Here is an 18,381-nt window from a genome sequence, read left to right as displayed (position 1 = left end):
GCCGTCTGATCCGAGCCAACAGATCTACTGCGGCACAAGTCACACAAAATGTTATGGAAGCTTGTTTCCGCCACTAAATTAAAAAAAAATAAATAAAAAGTAGTGGTGAGCCGTTAACGGCGTTAACGTGCTGCGTTAACGCGAGACTCTTATCGGGCGATAAAAAAAATATCGCCGTTAATCTATTCTCAAAGTTGGGTTGGGAGCTGGGTCTATACTACGCAAGCTATGATGACTTTCACCTTGATAGTTTAGCGCGGATGTATACCTAACCGAATTGACCCTTCTCAAAGACCCACCCGCCCCCCTTAGTTACTGTTGCTTTGGTCGACAAGCCGTGGTGCTGTCAGGCCCGTCACGTCACACAGTGATAAATGCATCACGGAGCAAAGAGGACACTGACAAGACAAAGCAGGTAACTTATGATATTTAACAAAGTCCCAGCTTTAAAACTGTGTAGTTTTTTAAGAAATTCAAACAATAAAACCTGTTTTCTTTAATGTGTTGTGACCATGGTCGTGACAGGTTGCTGTAGCGCCTCAGCTCAAGAGGCTCATAAACCGATCATCTCTTACTACGAGTCCATTTATAGCATCAAATAACCATGAATGAACATGAGAATCAATGTTGTTTCAAACGCGGAAAGATGTCAATATACAAAATATAATATACAAAAGTTTAACTCCACTGAGGTTAATCTTCTAACTCCTATCTGCTTTGTCGGACAAAATGGTGGATTACTTTTTAGTCATTTGCTGCGTTCCAATTCGCCTACTTATAGTACGCCCTTAAAATATGTACTCTTTCTGTGAACAAAAAGTACTTACTGTTGAGTGTGTAGCAAAAGACTAGACAAGCTTTGGGACATACTATCACGTCATACAGTTGAGTCTTTGCTCTCTGTCGCATCCAGTCACCGTAAACTTCCCTGTCAATCATCTTACATCCTCCACATTTCATTTAGTTAATTTCCTACCGTATCGGAGAGAAATGCAGCACGTTGATCTGCAGTCGCGAGTCTTTCATGTGGAGAACTCTCCTCATATTAATGCATAAAGATGCATTTAAAACTTAATGGCCAATCAGATCTTTATAAAAGTCCACATTGGTATTTGCAGATGAAAAACGGATCCACATTTCGAAAATCTACCGGAAATAGTAGACCATCCGGGGACTTTTGGCATACTCTTTTCAACATACTATGCTTTGGCACACACTTATTTTAATCTCACATACTATTTAGGATGGATAGTATGGACATTGGGACGCAGGGACAATTTGGGTATCTCACATATTCTGAATGTCTTCGGCAGAATTCAAATGAGCCATTTTAATCTAGATTAATCTAGATTAATTCCAAAATTAATCTAGATTAATCTAGATTAAAAAAATTAATCTATGCCCACCTCTAATAAAAAGGTAATTGCGACTTTTTATCTCAAAATTTGGACTTTTGTTCTTGCAATTGCGAGTTTGTGTCTCACAGGTCTGACTTTATTTCTCAGAATTGCAAGTTATAAAGTCAAAATTGCGAGATATAAACTTGCAATTCTCTGAAAAAGTCAGTCTTTTTTCCCTCACAATTGCACATTATATCACGCAATTCTGACTTTATATCACGCAATTCTGACTTTATATCTCGCAATTCTGACTTTACATCTCGCAATTCTGACTTTATATCTCGCAATTCTGACTTTATATCTCGCAATTCTGACTTTACATCTCGCAATTCTGACTTTATATCTCGCAATTCTGACTTTATATCTCGCAATTCTGACTTTATATCTCGCAATTCTGACTTTATATCTCGCAATTCTGACTTTATATCTCGCAATTCTGACTTTATATCTCGCAATTCTGACTTTATATCTCGCAATTCTGACTTTATAACTCGCAATTCTGACTTTATATCACGCAATTCTGACTTTATATCTCGCAATTCTGACTTTATATCTCGCAATTCTGACTTTACATCTCGCAATTCTGACTTTATATCTCGCAATTCTGACTTTATATCTCGCAATTCTGACTTTATATCTCGCAATTCTGACTTTATATCTCGCAATTCTGACTTTATATCTCGCAATTCTGACTTTATATCTCGCAATTCTGACTTTATATCTCGCAATTCTGACTTTATATCTCGCAATTCTGACTTTATATCTCGCAATTCTGACTTTATATCTCGCAATTCTGACTTTATATCTCGCAATTCTGACTTTATAACTCGCAATTCTGACTTTATATCACGCAATTCTGACTTTATATCTCGCAATTCTGACTTTATATCTCGCAATTCTGACTTTATATCTCGCAATTCTGACTTTATATCTCGCAATTCTGACTTTATATCTCGCAATTCTGACTTTATAACTCGCAATTCTGACTTTATATCTCGCAATTCTGACTTTATATCTCGCAATTCTGACTTTATAACTCGCAATTCCGACTTTATAACTCGCAATAACTAAAAAAGTTTTATTTCATGGCGGAAACCAGCTTCCATAATAACTCCATAATAACTTATATATGAATGATTAATTTAAAATATGCATATAGCTTACTATATAATGCGTAAGAAAACAAATTAGTGCATAATAAAACCAATTGAACGTAATTTATTACACTTGATTAACTGTTAATTAATAAATAATAACTATACTAGCCTATTAAGTGAATAATTGAACATCATTAATTTGTTTTATTTATAACTGAAATATTTGGTCATTTAACACTTCATTTAAGACATAATTGGCCTCCAAGTTCCCCAGATCTCAATCCAGTTGAGCATGTGGGATGCGCTGGACCACTGTGGCTCAACCTCTAGCTGTCTCTGAGAGTGTAGTTTTAGTTGACAAAAACATGAGTTTTACACTGATCTCCTTTTCCCTTTATTTATTTATTTCCACAGACCAAGCTGTCTTCTGTCTCCCTGAGAGGACTTAGTTCTTCCAACTCAGCCAGTGACATCAGTGGCAATGATTTCCATGGAAACTACGCTTTTGAAGGAATCGGGGACGATGACCTGTGATGGAGTCGTCCTCATAGACTGGACTGAAGGAGTCGGATTCATTTAGCGGTTTCTCTGCGTCGAGTGTAGTTTAATAGATGCCCGGTTCTGCAATATTGTAACCCCTTTCTGAAAGAATTACATTAAGGATCTCTGAAATGACCTATGAAGTCTCTCATTAGTTTTGTGAGAGGCCACAGATTCAGTCCTCGTGCAATTAAAGTAACAAAAACCGGATAATTTCAGATTTGAGGCATAATTGGAGATTTCAAAGGTTAAATTAATTCAGGGTTACATAAGCACCTCAGGGCAAGTTACTGCATGTTAATTTAGGCTGTGATGAAAGTTTCTTCTGCAGATGAGCTTCATTGAATCGTACTTCCTTACTAGAGACACAAAACTGTGCTTTTCCTCTCATCATTCTGTAGGCACAAATTCCTGTCAACATAAAATCTATTATTTAACAGAGAAGTGTTTTCTGCTTCGTATCGTGCAGTGTGCCAATGTTGCTCAGCCTCTTGTGTAGTAGCGACAAATTGACCTATGACTTGGTAGATCTCTGCAGATTCCCGTGACTTCAGGAAAGGTAATCTCGCAGCTAACTCCACCTGATGCCTACTGCATATTCATTGCATATCCTCAATGAAAGTCACCCTCTCTATTGTGGCCTGTTTGTTCTGCCTTGCGCTGATTCAACCGCCTTACAGTTCAACTTCTCTAAATGTAGCGCCGGACACAAGTTCTCTCATTCTGGCCTCCGCTGTGTCCTGAATCTCACTTTGTTTTGGGTGTGTTCGGCAGGCCCGCTTGCACTAGCTGAACCCGTGATTTTTTGCACAGTATTAAGAAAGGTAGATGGCTTGGGTATTTATTGAGATATTAACTGTGGGAAAACATCCTGGAACATTCGCAAGAGGTTTGTAGGTCTGTCAGTTGATCTTTGTTTTTTTGTGCGTTTTGTCTGTGTTCTGTTATTCAAACCAATATATTAAAAAGGTTTCTCATAAATGCCAAAATTATAGTTCACTAAAGCATTTTGCACAAAAAAGTAAAACCATAGTAATGTCACTTTTATAAATGTACATGCAAATAAAGTATTCTGAATATTTACTAATACCTGTATTATCTTTAGTATATTACAAACAAGTACAGTTGATCAAATATAATCCAGGCTGTATAAAAAAATTAAAAACTTAACATTTATCAGTGTTTACAAAATTGTAGAAAATTGTGAAAAAGAAGTTTACAAATTTCACATTTAAATTTCAGTGATTGTCTTTATACACTTTGTTTTTAAGAATATCATTCCAAACTTTCATTTTTCCTTTATATATACATGCATATGTATGTGTGTGTGTGTGTGTGTGTGTGTGTTTGTGCAATACTGGTCAAAAGTTATTATTTTTAATGTTTTTGAAAGAAGTCTCTTACGCTCATCAAGCCTGCATTTATTTGATCAAAAAATATAGAAGAAAAAGTAATACTGTGAAATATTATTACAATTTAAAATAATGGTTTTATGTTTTAATATTCTTTAAAATATAATTTATTTCTCTGATGCAAAGCTGAATATTACTCCAGTCTTCAATGTCACATGATCCTACAGAAATCATTCTAATATGATGATTTATTATCAATGTTGGAAACAGTTGTGCTGTTTAATATTTTTTGGGAATCTGTGATACTTTTTCAGGATTCATTGATGAATAAAAAGTTTAAAAGAACAGTATTTATTCAAAATAGAAATCTTTACTAAAAATATAAATCTTTACTATCATTTTTTTTTTTTAAATTTCAATTTAGCACATCTTTGCTGACTAAAAGTATTAATTTCTTTCAGGGAAAAAAGGAAAAAATATACTGACCCCTGTAATTTTTTCAGTACTGATAGTGTATATTGTTAGAATAAATTTGGTTCTTTTTTAAACTTTATTCATTAAAGAATCTTGAAAAAGTATCACGTTATACAAAATTAAGCAGCAAAACTGTTTCCAACATTGATAATAAATCATCATATTAGATTGATTCCTAAAGGATCATGTGACATTGAAGACTGGAGTAATGATGCTGAAAATTCAGCTTTGTAAAGTATATTAAAATAGAAAACCATTATTTTAAATTGTAATATTTCACAATATTACTTTTTTTTCTGTATTTTTAATCAAATAAATGCAGACTTAATGAGCGTAAGAATTTTCTTTTAAAAACATTAAAAATAGTAATGTGTCAAAACTTCTGACCAGTTCATTGTGGCAATCATCTCAGAGGATTGTGATCACATGGTGCTTGGGAAATGGCTGTATCTCACATTTATGCTGGGGTTTTGACTGCATTGATACTGAATACTGAATGAAATGCCCATATCCTTCATCCCAGATGATTCCTCCCATGTGCAGAATGTTTAATGCGAAGGTTGTTTTCCTGTTCTCATACATTGTGCTGTATGGCTGACTATTTTAGCTGATGACTGTAAATTTGTGATTGCCATGTTCAGTATGTTCACCAGCATCATCATCATCTAGGATGAAAAGGGTAAACCAACTGTACTCTTAAATCTTATTCATCTCTCATAAAGCGTATGAGCATGATTTATTTTTTAAATCGTCACTTCGTTTTAAATCCAAGAATGGAAGTTAGAGCCTTCTGGGTTTCAATAAATTTAGGTGCCAAACAACGCTACTCTGTGTATGTGAATTGTTTTCTCTTCCTTGGTTTGATATCAATAGTATGATGGGTATTTCAGCATGTGAGATTATCATATACTGTATGTGTCTTAACGACTTATATGATTAGCTAGTGCGTAAAATGGCAGAATAAGTCCTGCCTTCTAAATAAGAGCCAATCGCCGGCTAGTGAAGTCATTGCGTCACTGCAGCAGCTGTTTAAAGCTCCGGTTCCTATAGAAACAGTGAGACGCACAGTTTTTTTGCAGCATTTAGAAACACAATTTATGAGACAGTAGTTGTCCGATTTCATTGGTGATTTCAAATATGAAATTTAATCGAAAGCTTGGCGAACAGCTTTGGAGAATTTTATGTTTCCTCATCCAAAGAAATTGGAGCTGCACTTGCATCCCCGAGAGTCGTTTCAAAGATGGCCGCCAAGTAAAATGTCTTGTCTTAAAGGGACTTTGGTAAAATCCCACAGAGGAATCCAACAGCAAATGATCCTGGATAAAAACACCATTAGCATGTAGTAGCTTTTTTCCCCTCCTATAATTTCAATCATCATTCAAAGATTAGATTGTCAAATTTCCTTTTTTAATGTAAGCTTTGGGCTCAAAACAGCACTTCAGACTCATTCTCACATGCATCTAACAGCATGAAGATCACTGCAAGAGTTGTTAGTGTTCTGGTGCTGCCCGGGGCTCTGTCTTCATTAGCATCTTTACTGGTGCTGTTCGCAGCAGAGCGCAGGGAGGAGGATTAAAGCTCTCATTATGAAAGTGTGAGGATTACATACTGCCTGTCTCAGCATCTTCATCACATCCTGCTGGCAACTAGTAACTTAACTTTTGTGACTGAAAGATGATGTGAGTTGAGATACAGAAGTTTCAACACAAACTGTTTTATTTGAGAATATTTAAGGCATTAATGAAACCACTGCATAATAACAAGAAAACACTCAAGCACCACACACCTACAAGATTTCAATGTTCAGTCATTTCTTGGCAACCTTAAGGTTTAACTGCATAATTGGGTTTACGTTTACTGTCGTCCTTCAGTATAGCTAAGGGTGGCAAATACATGCCAGACATTCCTCAAGAGATAAAAAATAAAATCACATACAAAAATAAAAGCTCTATGTTCAGCATGACACAAAAATCCACTATGCAACATTTTGCTTCAAGTAAACTCAGACAAATGGCATTTTTCACAATCAATAAAATACACACAACAATAAAAGGCAACACAATCCCCCAGAATTATTGAGAGCAAAAACAATATGATCAAAGATCATCTTTGAAGGCATTTTCACCAGTATGGTTGAGAAGAATGAAAATGATCAATTACATAAAACCTCAAAACAGTCAGCCAAGGTAAACTTAAGTGCATGCAATGTTGCGCCAGGCTTAAAGAAGAACTTCCTATGGCAGTTGTGCAGTAGTGTCTGTTTGGCACTGATAAATGAACCACAATCAGGCTCAGAACGCTCTTAGAGAGCTTTGGGTAACACAAACATTTTGCCTTGTTCAAAGGCATTAATCAGGAATGTCCAATCATGCTCCTGGAGGACCACCTTCCTGCAGAGATTAGCATCAACCGGCTCCCACAGACCTGTCAGGAAGTTTTGAATAAGCCTGCAGACCGTGATTAGCTGCTTCAGCATGTTTATTTAGAGTCTCCTGGCCTTCCAGGAGCAGGATTTGACAACCCCTACATTAGGACATTCAGGTAACATTTAAGGGACAGTTCATCCAAAAATGAAAACTGACCCATGATTTACTCACCCTCAAGCCATCCTAGGTGTATAAGACTATCTTCTTTCAGACGAAGACAATCGAAATTATATTATAAAATATCCTGGGCTCTTCTGAGCTTTATAATGGTAGTGAATGGGGCTCCTTATTTTGGAAGTCCAAAAAAGTGCATCCATCCATCATAAAAGTAATGCATACGACTCCAGGGGGTTAATAAAGGCCTTCTGAAGTGAGGCAATGGGTTTTTGTAAGAAAAATATCCATATTTAAAACTTTATAAACTAAAATAACTAGCTTCCGGCAGAAGGCCTAAGCAAGTCAACTTGCACCAAAAGAGAAACTTCTGATGCAACCTATGATGTAGGATATACAAGTAGCGTAAGCTTAGACCCCCTCTCACGGTTTAAACAAACCGTGGCTGGGCAACATTTCTCTTTAAAAATTCTCATTTTAGACTTCTAATTTGTGTTTTGTTTTGCTCCTTTGATTGTGTTCTTCTGAAAAGAAGATGGTCATATACACCTAGGATGGCTTGAGGGTGAGTAAATCATGAGATCATTTTCATTTTTGGATGAACTTTCCCTTTAAATTTGTGCATGACTTCATGTAGCAGCTTGTGAACAATTCCAAAAATAATTCTGGGCACAAAAGAAAAGAAGGACAAACCAACAATTCAGTAAAATCTCATATGGACGACTGTCTTGCAATAAGAGGCTACACCTCTTCCTCATCCTCCACCTCTTCCTCATTTCCAGGCATCTGCACTTTAACCCAGCCATCTGTAGTCAGGCTGTGCTTCTTCTGATGTCGTTTGTAGTTGTCCCAGTGGCCAGTGGTGTAGCCACACTCTTGGCACTTATGGGGCTTCTCACCCGTGTGGCGCAACATGTGCCGCTTCAGGTTCATACTTTGATTGCAACTGTAGTTGCAGATTGCACACTGAAAGGGTTTGGCACCCGAATGCACCCGTTGGTGCCTCTTGAGATTAGCCAGGTTGCCGCAGGCATAGTCACACAGGTGGCACTTGTAGGGTTTCTCCCCAGTGTGCACACGATGGTGCCGCTTGAGGTTGTCAAAGTGGGCGGAGGCGTAGTCGCACTGCGGGCACTTGTATGGCTTCTCTCCGCTGTGGGTCTTCATGTGGCGGGCCAGGTGGTTTGGGTAGTGGGTGAGAAAGGGGCAGGCAGCACAGGTGTAGACCTTGTCCCCTCGCTCAGCGGGGCAACCTGGTGTGTCCTTAGTCAGCATCTCCAGGGTGCACTTGGCGCAGATCTGGGCTGAGGATCCGTCCTCGTCATCCAGGGCCATGCCGCATAGACGACAAGTGAAGGGGAAGAACATGGGGGGTTCAGAAGGAGCCTGTCCTGACTGCAACACCCCTGTCGAAGACTGCTGTGCAACCCTGAGGCCATCAAAGGTCTGCAAGTAGTTCCCATCTCTTCCCACGTGGGGACGTGAGACAGATTGCACAGCACCTGCAACTGAAGGATGCTGAATTACAACTCTTTGTAAAACTCTGTTCAATGTTCTTTCAAGGTGACAGAACCTTACTTACCTTCATCAGTGGGGGGAGGAGCCACTTCCTTTTCCTTCTGACCCACAGTAGTGTGATTTAAACAGCTGCCACTGACCAGCTGAGTGGCACTCTGACCCGGGCTTACGGCTGCATGCATGCGCTGGTGCCTCTTCAGGTTCCCCAAGGAACTGCATGCAAATGTGCAGTGATTGCATTTATAGGGCTTTTCTCCGGTGTGTATGCGCAAGTGCCTTTGCAGGTTCACTAGTTGCGCCGACGCATAGGAGCACAGCGGACACCCGTATGGCTTTTCGCCGTTGTGAGTCTTCATATGCCTCTTAACGTGGTTAGTGTAGCGCGAAGTAAAACCACAGAGCGTGCACGAGTGGAGCTTCAAGGTATCATCCTCGCCAGCAGCGCCCTCATTCCCTCCCCCTCTAGACTCCGCTTGTAAGCCTAAGCCTGAGCAGAGCTTCCTGTCCACAACGCCGTCCGCATTCCCTTTGCAGCAGCGCATGCAGTAGGGCCCCACCAAGTCCATGCCGGGTCCCAGGGGGTCTTCCAGGAGCTGACCACAGCCCCTGCAAGAGAGGTAAGAGGGAAAGGCAGACTCAGAAACCCTCTCTTCACGCTCGCTTTCGGTTGCGCGGAGGTCGTCAGCGTCACTCTCCATACTGAGGCGGCTGAAGGGGGAGCTCTCCTCGTCTCCCAGGGGGAAGCCAGGCAGACTGATGTCAGCTGTACAGGACCACAGCAGGACACTGCATTACATTATGCAGCTGTACAGATATGTTTTCTGCAATCTGAGACAGTGTGCAAGCATTCAAATACAACAGAAAATTAAAAAGAATAAGACACTATTTTAAGTATCTGTAGCAGGGCTGTAACCACCATAGACATTGAGGGGGACAGGGGGGACAAGTCCCCCTAATAATTAGAAATGGCCAAATTGCCCCCCCGCCCCCCATTTCAAAGACACTATTTCAGTATCTGTAATATGTACAGTTGACAGTAACACTAGTATCTTAGTATTAGAAGTAACTAAGAAGAAATGCACACAAAATGGTTCATGCAAGAATCTATAATTGTCTCAAAAGTACAAAAACTATAATGAGAGTACAAAGTCTCCACAAAATATCAACAGCTTAAGTACTTTTTCACATTTATACTTACCCACTAAGCCAGTGGACAAATCTTAAGTAAATTCTGACAAATAAAAGGTGGTACTCCAACAAAACACAAGGCTACGGTGTTTCTGCTCACGGTCTTTCTGTGAAACGGCGGCTTCCTTCTGCAAGCGTCGTCCTCAAGCACATGCAATGTGTAGAAATGTGTGAGTCTGAGGTCTGAACGGGCCTTTATATCACCCGTTTCAGAAACCCCAGGTGGATGATTACCCAGCCTAATGATAATGATGATGACTATAATGGTCCTGCTGATGATGATGAGGGGGAGATGATGATGATGATGATGATGATGATGATGATGATCATGACAACTATGATAAAGACCCTGAGAGGAGATGATGATGATGATGATGATGACGACTAAATGCCTTATTATAATGTGTCCTTGATGGTGATGACTATCTTGATGACCCTTATATAATAGTTGTGGCACTGTATTTTTCCTGATTTTCCATTTTGAAATTGTATGTTCTGTCAGAATGCCAAAACCAGAGAAATTTTCCAGGGTGGTAGGCTCTCTCCTCCCATCTGTACGTGAAAGCTCACACTGCTTGCTGACAGACAAAATGCAGCATGTTTGCATAATAGCGCTAACATTACACGTCAGTCTTTGCAGTTAATGTCCTTACCCATATTGAGCACATATGGCCCTTCATGAATGCCAGCAATTCATCATATAAAGCATACAGTATGTTTTAAATCCTCAAGATTTGTCAGTAGCCATCATATACAGTGCCTATAGAAAATCATCATACCCCTTTGAAATAGTTACTTTATTTGTCGTACAGCCTGAAATCAAAACATCAGAGTAATGAAAGAAAAAGCAACAGTTACGAAAATTAATAAAAAAAAAACAGGGTTGAGAAAATCATCAGTCCCCTGATTTAATACTTTGTAGAGCCACCTTTTGCTTTAATTACAGCCATTGATCTTTTCGGAAATGTCTGTACTAGCTTTGCACACCTAGATTGGGCTTGGCAGCATCCATTTTCTCTTCAATCCTGACCAATCGCCCAGTCTCTGCTGATTGAAGGGAAAATGGATGCTGCCAAGTACATCCAAATTCTTGAGTAAAGATGGGCATTCACAATGATCCTAAACATACCGGCAAAAGAACAACGCAATGGCTTAAGGATAGGAAGGTCCTTGAGCCCTAAATCTGATAGAAAATCTGTGGATGGATTGAAGAGAGCAGAATTTGACTGAACTTGAGCAATTCTACAAGGAAGAATGAGCAAATATTCCCCCTAGGTGTGCAAAGCTAGTATAGACATATCCAAAAGGATTAGTGGTTGAAAGTAAACACTGTTAAAAAATTTTAGTGTGAAAATACAGTATATTCCAGGGGCCCGTTTCAATAAGGAGGTTCAACCAACTCCGAGTTAAAACTTGAACTCTGAGTTGACTTACCCTGAAATGGGAAACTCTGAGTTTTCAGTTTCAGAACAGCTGAATTGAGTTAGTTCAATCGACTCTGAGTAGGTTGACTCGGAGTTAAGCGCGTACACCACGACTATTAAAAGCCATCATCAATGGAGCTCTGTTATTACGATTCACCATGGCAACAGCATGTGAAAAAATGAGTCCGCATACTTCTGAATCAATGCAAGTTTAATTCTTATCACTGTTAAAATATCAAAGGTGAAAACTGGTAGAATGGTGAGTTATTGAACTAATATTCATTTTCATGGTATCCCACATGCAAAAAAAGAAGAAAAAAATAATGTAACAGGATGCAATAATAACAGAAGGTAAATTATTTTATCATTATTAAACACTCGTTAGGCAATTTACTTCCACTTTTAGAACATTTTCTTCATTTTTATTGAAAATAAATGCCTTTCTGATGAGCTATGTGATGGGAAAAGGGAGAATAGCGAGCTCGGCAGAAGGCGGATTCAAACCCAGTCATTTGCATCCCAAGTTAATTCTCTGCACCTAACGCATTACCGTCTACACCACTGCAGCCACAAGGATGTGCGTCAATTTTAACCTGGTCTGACATTTGTGGGCGGAGCTACTGTAAAATTGCACTTAGTAATAGACACTACGAATAATCTTGTTTTCCGTTTGCATTAAGATTATTTTTATTACCATATTGGCAGATATTTCACTAAATGCTCTTAATTTAGATCCCCCAGGAAACAAGACTAAATATCTTATATCATTTTCTTATATGCCAAATCCATCTTGATTTAAGAATTTTTAGATATTTGTACTTGAAATAGACTCGGTACGAAAAGCATTTTTGCAGCGTGAACGAATGAATGAACTATTTAAACATCACTAGCACTTTAAAAAGGGGGAGGAGATCGATAGAAACTCTGGGTTTACTGAAGAAAACCTGCTCTTGACCAGGTCAAGTTCACAGAGTAAGTTACCATGGTAATTGACTCTGAGTAGAAGTTACCTCTCTTTCAGAAACAGGCTTGACTTAACCTGCTTTCTCGGGTTTGACAAATCTCCCATTCTGAAACCCTCATTTCAGGGTTAACATACTCAGAGTTTTCACTTAACCTCCTTTCTGAAATGGGCCCCAGGTTAATAATTGCATTACTTTCACAGTAATTTCACATGTTTCCAGCTGCACTCTCAGAAATGTACTGTATAATCTACAGTACTTTGCTGTCAATTTCATGTTTTTACTTTTGTACTGTAAAAAAGTACAAGTACAACTGAGTTTACAGTATTGGAAAACAAAAATGACTGTAAACAAACAATATTATATTGTATTTCTTTAGTGCATATGTACTATGAAGGTACCCAGCATGCAATGCAGCATGAATAGATTATCTGTGCTGCTAAACTTATTTTTGGTTCACTTATAGCAGTTTGTGTTGTTGGTTTACTTTGCAATCTTCAGAGTTTATTTTTTTATTATTATTATTATTGCTGTGTTTTGTAGTTTTGATGTATTGATGTCTGTTCATCATTAGGTGATGCTTATAAGAAAAAAAGTCTTGTGTTGCAAGATGATGTCACACCTTTCAAAGATAAATCTCAGCAGTTTCTTCACTATTGTGAAATATCCATCTACAGTTATGAATTTGAAATGATATTTTTAAATCTTCATGAAATAACACTAAAACTAAATCATCATATTCAATAGTTAAAATCAGCTAATTAACTTATTTTATATTCCAGCTTGTCATCGTTTTATCGAATGTTTGTCACTTCTGACTTGGCTAGATCAGAAATTTGAATGTAACTATACAAGGTCCAAGATCCCATCAAACTAAACACCGATCACAATAATGGTGACTTCCAAACAAATACAGTGGTAAAGAATATCATTTCTTACAGTGGCATGGTTAAATACTTTATAATGCAAATTTCACAGCAAAACAAGAGCAATAGATTACTGTAATGTTAGCATCATGCTGCTGTTGATTAATTTGTAAGAAAATGACCCAACATGCATTCCTTTCACTGTCAACTGAAATTTATTGTAAAATAATTCTCTTTAATTCCTGGCAATTTTTACAGTGAAGCAAACTACGAAGTATTAAATCAGGGGACTGATGACTTTTCCAGTTTCAGTTCAGTTTTTTATTAATTTTCAGAATTTGCCTTTTTCTTTCATTACTTTGATGTTGTAAGATAATATTTGTAAATACAGCTGGAGAAGGTTTTTTGGGGGGAATGGGTTTTGATTTCAGGCTGTACGACAAATAAAGTACCTATTTCAAAGAGGTATGATGATTTTCTATAGGCACTGTAATAGTCTTAGTCAAGTAATTTATTGCTTTCACAAATAAAAAAAGTGGTTTGAAATTTCTCTGTCATACAATTTTACAATTCGGTCCCACTTTATATTAAGTGGCGTTAACTACTATGTACTTACATCAAAAAATAAGTACAATGTACTTATTGGGTTCATATTGAATTGCAAAACACTTTTGCTGCTTTTGAGGTGGGATACAGGTAAGGTTAGGGAAAGCTTTGGTGGTATGGGTAGGTTTAAGGGTAGGGGTAAGGGTTAAGGGATGGGTCAACAGTGTAATTATAAATGTAATTACAGAAATTAATTTCAGATGTAATTACATGCAGGTGTTTTTAAAATATAAGTACAATGTAAAAACATGTATGTACACAATAAGTGCATTGTATCAAATGATCAATTTAAATTTAAGTACATAGTAGTTAAGGCCACTTAATATAAAGTGGGTCCTACAATTCCTCTATATTTCCAGATTTCCAGTAGCAGTGGGAACCCTGTAATAAGAGCTAGTTTCCAAAACCTGAATTAAATTTGGTCTTTGTAATAAACAAAAATATGATTTTCTTAGCATGAGACTGGTTTGTACCAAGGGAACTGGCACAAAAAAGTGGCACAGATTAGGATTTGGATGACAGGAACACGTCCCAACCAAAGTCAGCCTCGGAAACTCGTACAGTAACTCACCTGAGAACTTTTCAAGGCCTATGATCTTGCTGTCATTGTCAGGATCTGAGAACTCGAGTTCTTGTCCCAGGAGAAAGTCGCTCTCAAAGGTAAGGCTTGCTGGCCGTACAGTGCCTAAACCATCTTCAGAATCCACTGAAAGCAAAGGCTCATGGTTAAAGACAGCAGCAATGGCGTCCACTGGAAGATCATCATGCAACTTGACCTATGTATGTATATTTGTATGTGAGCCATTTCTGTCCTTACCTCTGTGATAATGCCTGTTGATATTAATGTGTGTATATATTACTATTGCATTTACTTTTTTATGGTTTATTTTTTGTTAAGATATATTTTATTCTTTATTTTATTTTATTAATAGGCAACTAATATTTTTTGTTGTTTCAAAGTATGTAAAACTACTAAAGCCACATGAAACTCATTTATCAGATGCAAACTTCATATAAACTTCCATTTATTATACAAACAAAGACTGAGAAGTAAACTGCACACCATCTTGTGGGATCATGTTCATTTGTAACAATTAATCAACAAGAAATCAATTAATCAACTACAGTGGCATGAAAAAGTATGTGAACCACTTGCAGAATCTGTGAAAATGTGAATAATTTTAATAAATAAGAGGGTTAATACAAAATGCATGTTATTTTTTGTTTAGTACTGTCCTGAGTAAGATATTTTACATAAAAGATGTTTGCATTTAGTTCACGAGACAAAACAATAGCTGAATTTATTAAAATAACCCCATTCATAAGTATGTGAAGCATTGATTCTCAATACTGTGTGTGGTTACCTGATGATCCACGACTGTTTTTATGTTTTGTGATGGTTGTTCATGAGTCTCTTGTTTGTCCTGAGCAGTTAAACTGAGCTCTGTTCTTCAGAAAAATCCTCCAGCTCCTGCAGATTCTTCAGTTTTCAAGCATTTTTGCATATTTGAACCCTTTCCAGCAGTGACTGAATGATTTTGAGATTCATCTTTTCACACTGAGGACAACTGAGGGACTCAAACTCAACTATTAAAAAAGGTTCAAACATTCACTGATGCTCCAGAAGGAAACACGATGCATTAAGAGTCGGGGGGTGAAAACTTTTGAATTCAAATATCAAGGTAAATTGTACTTAATTTTTCTTCCGGGAAACATGCAAGTATCTTCTGTTGCTTCCGAAGGGCAGTACTAAATGAAAAACAATGATATTTAAACAAAATAAGAAAAATTGTGACATCTTCATCCTGTTCAAAAGTTTTCACCCCCCGACTCTTAATGCATCGTGTTTCCTTCTGGAGCATCAGTGAATGTTTGAACCTTTTTTAATAGTTGAGTTTGAGTCCCTCAGTTGTCCTCAGTGTGAAAAGATGAATCTCAAAATCATTCAGTCACTGCTGGAAAGGGTTCAAATATGTAAAAATGCTGGAAAACTGAAGAATCTGCAGGATCTGGAGGATTTTTCTGAAGAACAGAGCTCAGTTTAACTGCTCAGGACAAACAAGAGACTCATGAACAACCATCACAAAACATAAAAACAGTCGTGGATCATCAGGTGACCACACACAGTATTGAGAATCAATGCTTCACACACTTATGAATGGGGTTATTTTAATAAATTCAGCTATTGTTTTGTCTCGTGAACTAAACGCAAACATCTTTTATGTAAAATATCTTACTCAGGACAGTACTAAACAAAAAATAACATGCATTTTGTATGATCTCACTTATTTTATTAAAATTATTCACATTTTCACAGATTCTGCAAGTGGTTCAAATACTTTTTCATGACACTGTATCATCATTTGTGGAATCTTTGAAAAATATATATTTTTTCCACACTCTGATTAGTTTATTTCATTTCTCATTTCAACCAAGTCACTATTTATGTATTGTGTTTCTATATATGTACAGCATTCTGTCCTTTTAAACATTTTCTGAAGAAAATTATTGGCTTCAATTAAATTATATTTTAATAATTTTTGCATTATTATTAGAAATACAATAGCATAATTTGTGACATCTTTTTTTTTTTCTTTACACATCACATGTATCATTTCATATACACTTTTTTAAAGAAATATATATATATATATATATATATATATATATATATATATATATAAACATTTTTATAGTTTGTTTTATCTTTACTATATTTAAAAAAAAAAAATCATTTTTATAGTTAAACTTATGTCTACTAGTAGCAAAACTGCTGGTCATGGTGAAAATGACCACAACATCAAGATTTTCTTAACTTTTAAAACTATAATAACATTTTTCTTATAATGAATTTTCATATTTTAAGATTTCCAAGATAAAAACATAGCTACTATTCATGAAAAGTTATAGTAAAGATAAATAAAGAAGGCAATGTAAAATGTTTCCAAGACTTTAATGTGACCTTCATATAACAAAAAGGGAAAATAAGCAGCCCATTATGCAGTATGAACAGGCTCTGGCTTTACTGCAGATGTACTGACATCTACTGGAGGAGACTGAGAATAATGACCACTTTTGAGAAGAAAAGAACAAACAATGAACAACCAAATACTTCAGCAGCAGGTTATGTTTATATTATTCAATTATTTACCATGACAGTCACCATCTACCACTGAAAATCTAAAATTACTTCCTCTGAAGTGAATTACACAGCTAAATTCAGCTCAAGCACTCAAATATTGTTATAGCCACATAATACATGTCATTACAGCGGATACATTTATAATCATCAGAAGAATCTTGTCTGACACCTGGAAGTACAATTCAAAATCAAGATGATCAAAACAGATGACAATTATGATGTTTCTGTGAGACCTGTCAATTACAATACAATATAATTATATATAGCTTATAATATAAGCACACAGTCTAACTGTTCCTGCTATTACTCTATCAACATTCAGGTGACTTAAGGACAGATGTGTGCAAGTTTAAATGGCTCAAGACCGGTTTTAGTCATCTTTCTGTGAATTAGAAAAGCAACTTATGGAACAAATCAAGATGAAAAGCAGCTTACACTTGACAGGTTGTGGATTCTGCTGTTTTCTTCTTGGCATCTTCCAGTCAGCCTTTTTATTTGCAACCTCCTCTGGATTCCCTCGCCAATAATCCACTCATTCTCCTTTGAAACAATGAAACAGCAGTCGTTACTGCACTGACAAGCCCTCGAACAGATGCATGGCGCATTTGGGGGCGAACATGCTCACCTCACAGTGTCATTTAACATAAATAAGACTGGCGTTATTTATAGCTCATATGTTGAACTCGTAGTGCGACAGAATGCAGTCTGTATTCATGTACACGCACTGAATGCGTGCGTTTATCCTGTCTCTGTGTAACACAGATCTAAACCCTGAACTCAGCTGTGTGTCCAGCTCAGCAGATGTCAGAAATATACCTGCTCTTTCTGCCTGACGCGACCGATCCGAGCTCCGAACCCGCGGGTGTGACGCTGCGCTGCTGCTCTCAGTCCGCCATTCCACAACACAGCGACCGCAAAGAAAGGCAATTAATGCTCTTTTTTCAGAACTTAATTGATTTCTAAATTGCCATTGTATACATTTTTCTTCCGCTACGTTGCGTATATCCGTTTCCCCGGTTACGCGTTTCCGGGTACGTGCTGTTGCCTTTCTATTTTTACATTTCTCTTTTTATGGAATGTTTTTAATAGAGCTAAAATAAAGGAAGGCCTTGTGTTAGATTTAGGATATTATTTATACATATTTAGCGCTTTTGATTCATTTTATGGGCGTAATAATAGGCCTAACTAATAATTATTTTGTTATTATAACAATAGCACAATAGCATTATATTATATTATATTATATTATATTATATTATATTATATTATATT

General features: G+C 37.1%; 2 protein-coding genes across 5 annotated transcripts in view; one reads left to right on the top strand and one right to left on the bottom strand.

The window, feature by feature from the left end:
- The window catches only part of snx17 (sorting nexin 17), a 42,201-nt gene extending 36,520 nt beyond the window's left edge, over positions 1-5,681 (top strand). For both annotated transcript variants that reach the window (XM_067384875.1, XM_067384874.1), the window contains exon 15: positions 2,912-5,681. In XM_067384875.1, the coding sequence (XP_067240976.1) occupies positions 2,912-3,031 (120 nt within the window). In that variant the 3' untranslated portion in view covers positions 3,032-5,681. The remainder of the gene's footprint in view (positions 1-2,911) is intronic.
- Positions 5,682-6,495: 814 nt separating this feature from the next.
- znf513a (zinc finger protein 513a) lies at positions 6,496-18,113 on the bottom strand. Of its 3 annotated transcripts, none has more exons than XM_067384872.1 (5): positions 17,735-18,113; positions 17,545-17,649; positions 14,539-14,673; positions 8,986-9,684; positions 6,496-8,911 (listed from the first exon to the last, which is right to left on the bottom strand). In XM_067384872.1, the coding sequence occupies exons 2-5, from the start codon at positions 17,582-17,584 to the stop codon at positions 8,145-8,147; spliced, it is 1,641 nt and encodes a 546-aa protein (XP_067240973.1). In that variant the 5' UTR covers positions 17,585-17,649; positions 17,735-18,113; the 3' UTR covers positions 6,496-8,144. The 3 variants fall into 3 exon arrangements, with proteins under 3 accessions (XP_067240973.1, XP_067240972.1, XP_067240974.1); XM_067384871.1 differs by having other exon boundaries at positions 17,926-18,113; XM_067384873.1 differs by having other exon boundaries at positions 6,496-8,905; positions 17,926-18,113.
- Positions 18,114-18,381: the final 268 nt, after the last annotated feature.

This window comes from Chanodichthys erythropterus, chromosome 4 (genome assembly GCF_024489055.1).
Source record: "Chanodichthys erythropterus isolate Z2021 chromosome 4, ASM2448905v1, whole genome shotgun sequence".
NCBI lineage: Eukaryota > Metazoa > Chordata > Actinopteri > Cypriniformes > Xenocyprididae > Chanodichthys > Chanodichthys erythropterus.
Note: the sequence above shows the minus strand (reverse complement) of the source record. Positions and strands in the feature narration are given on the sequence as shown.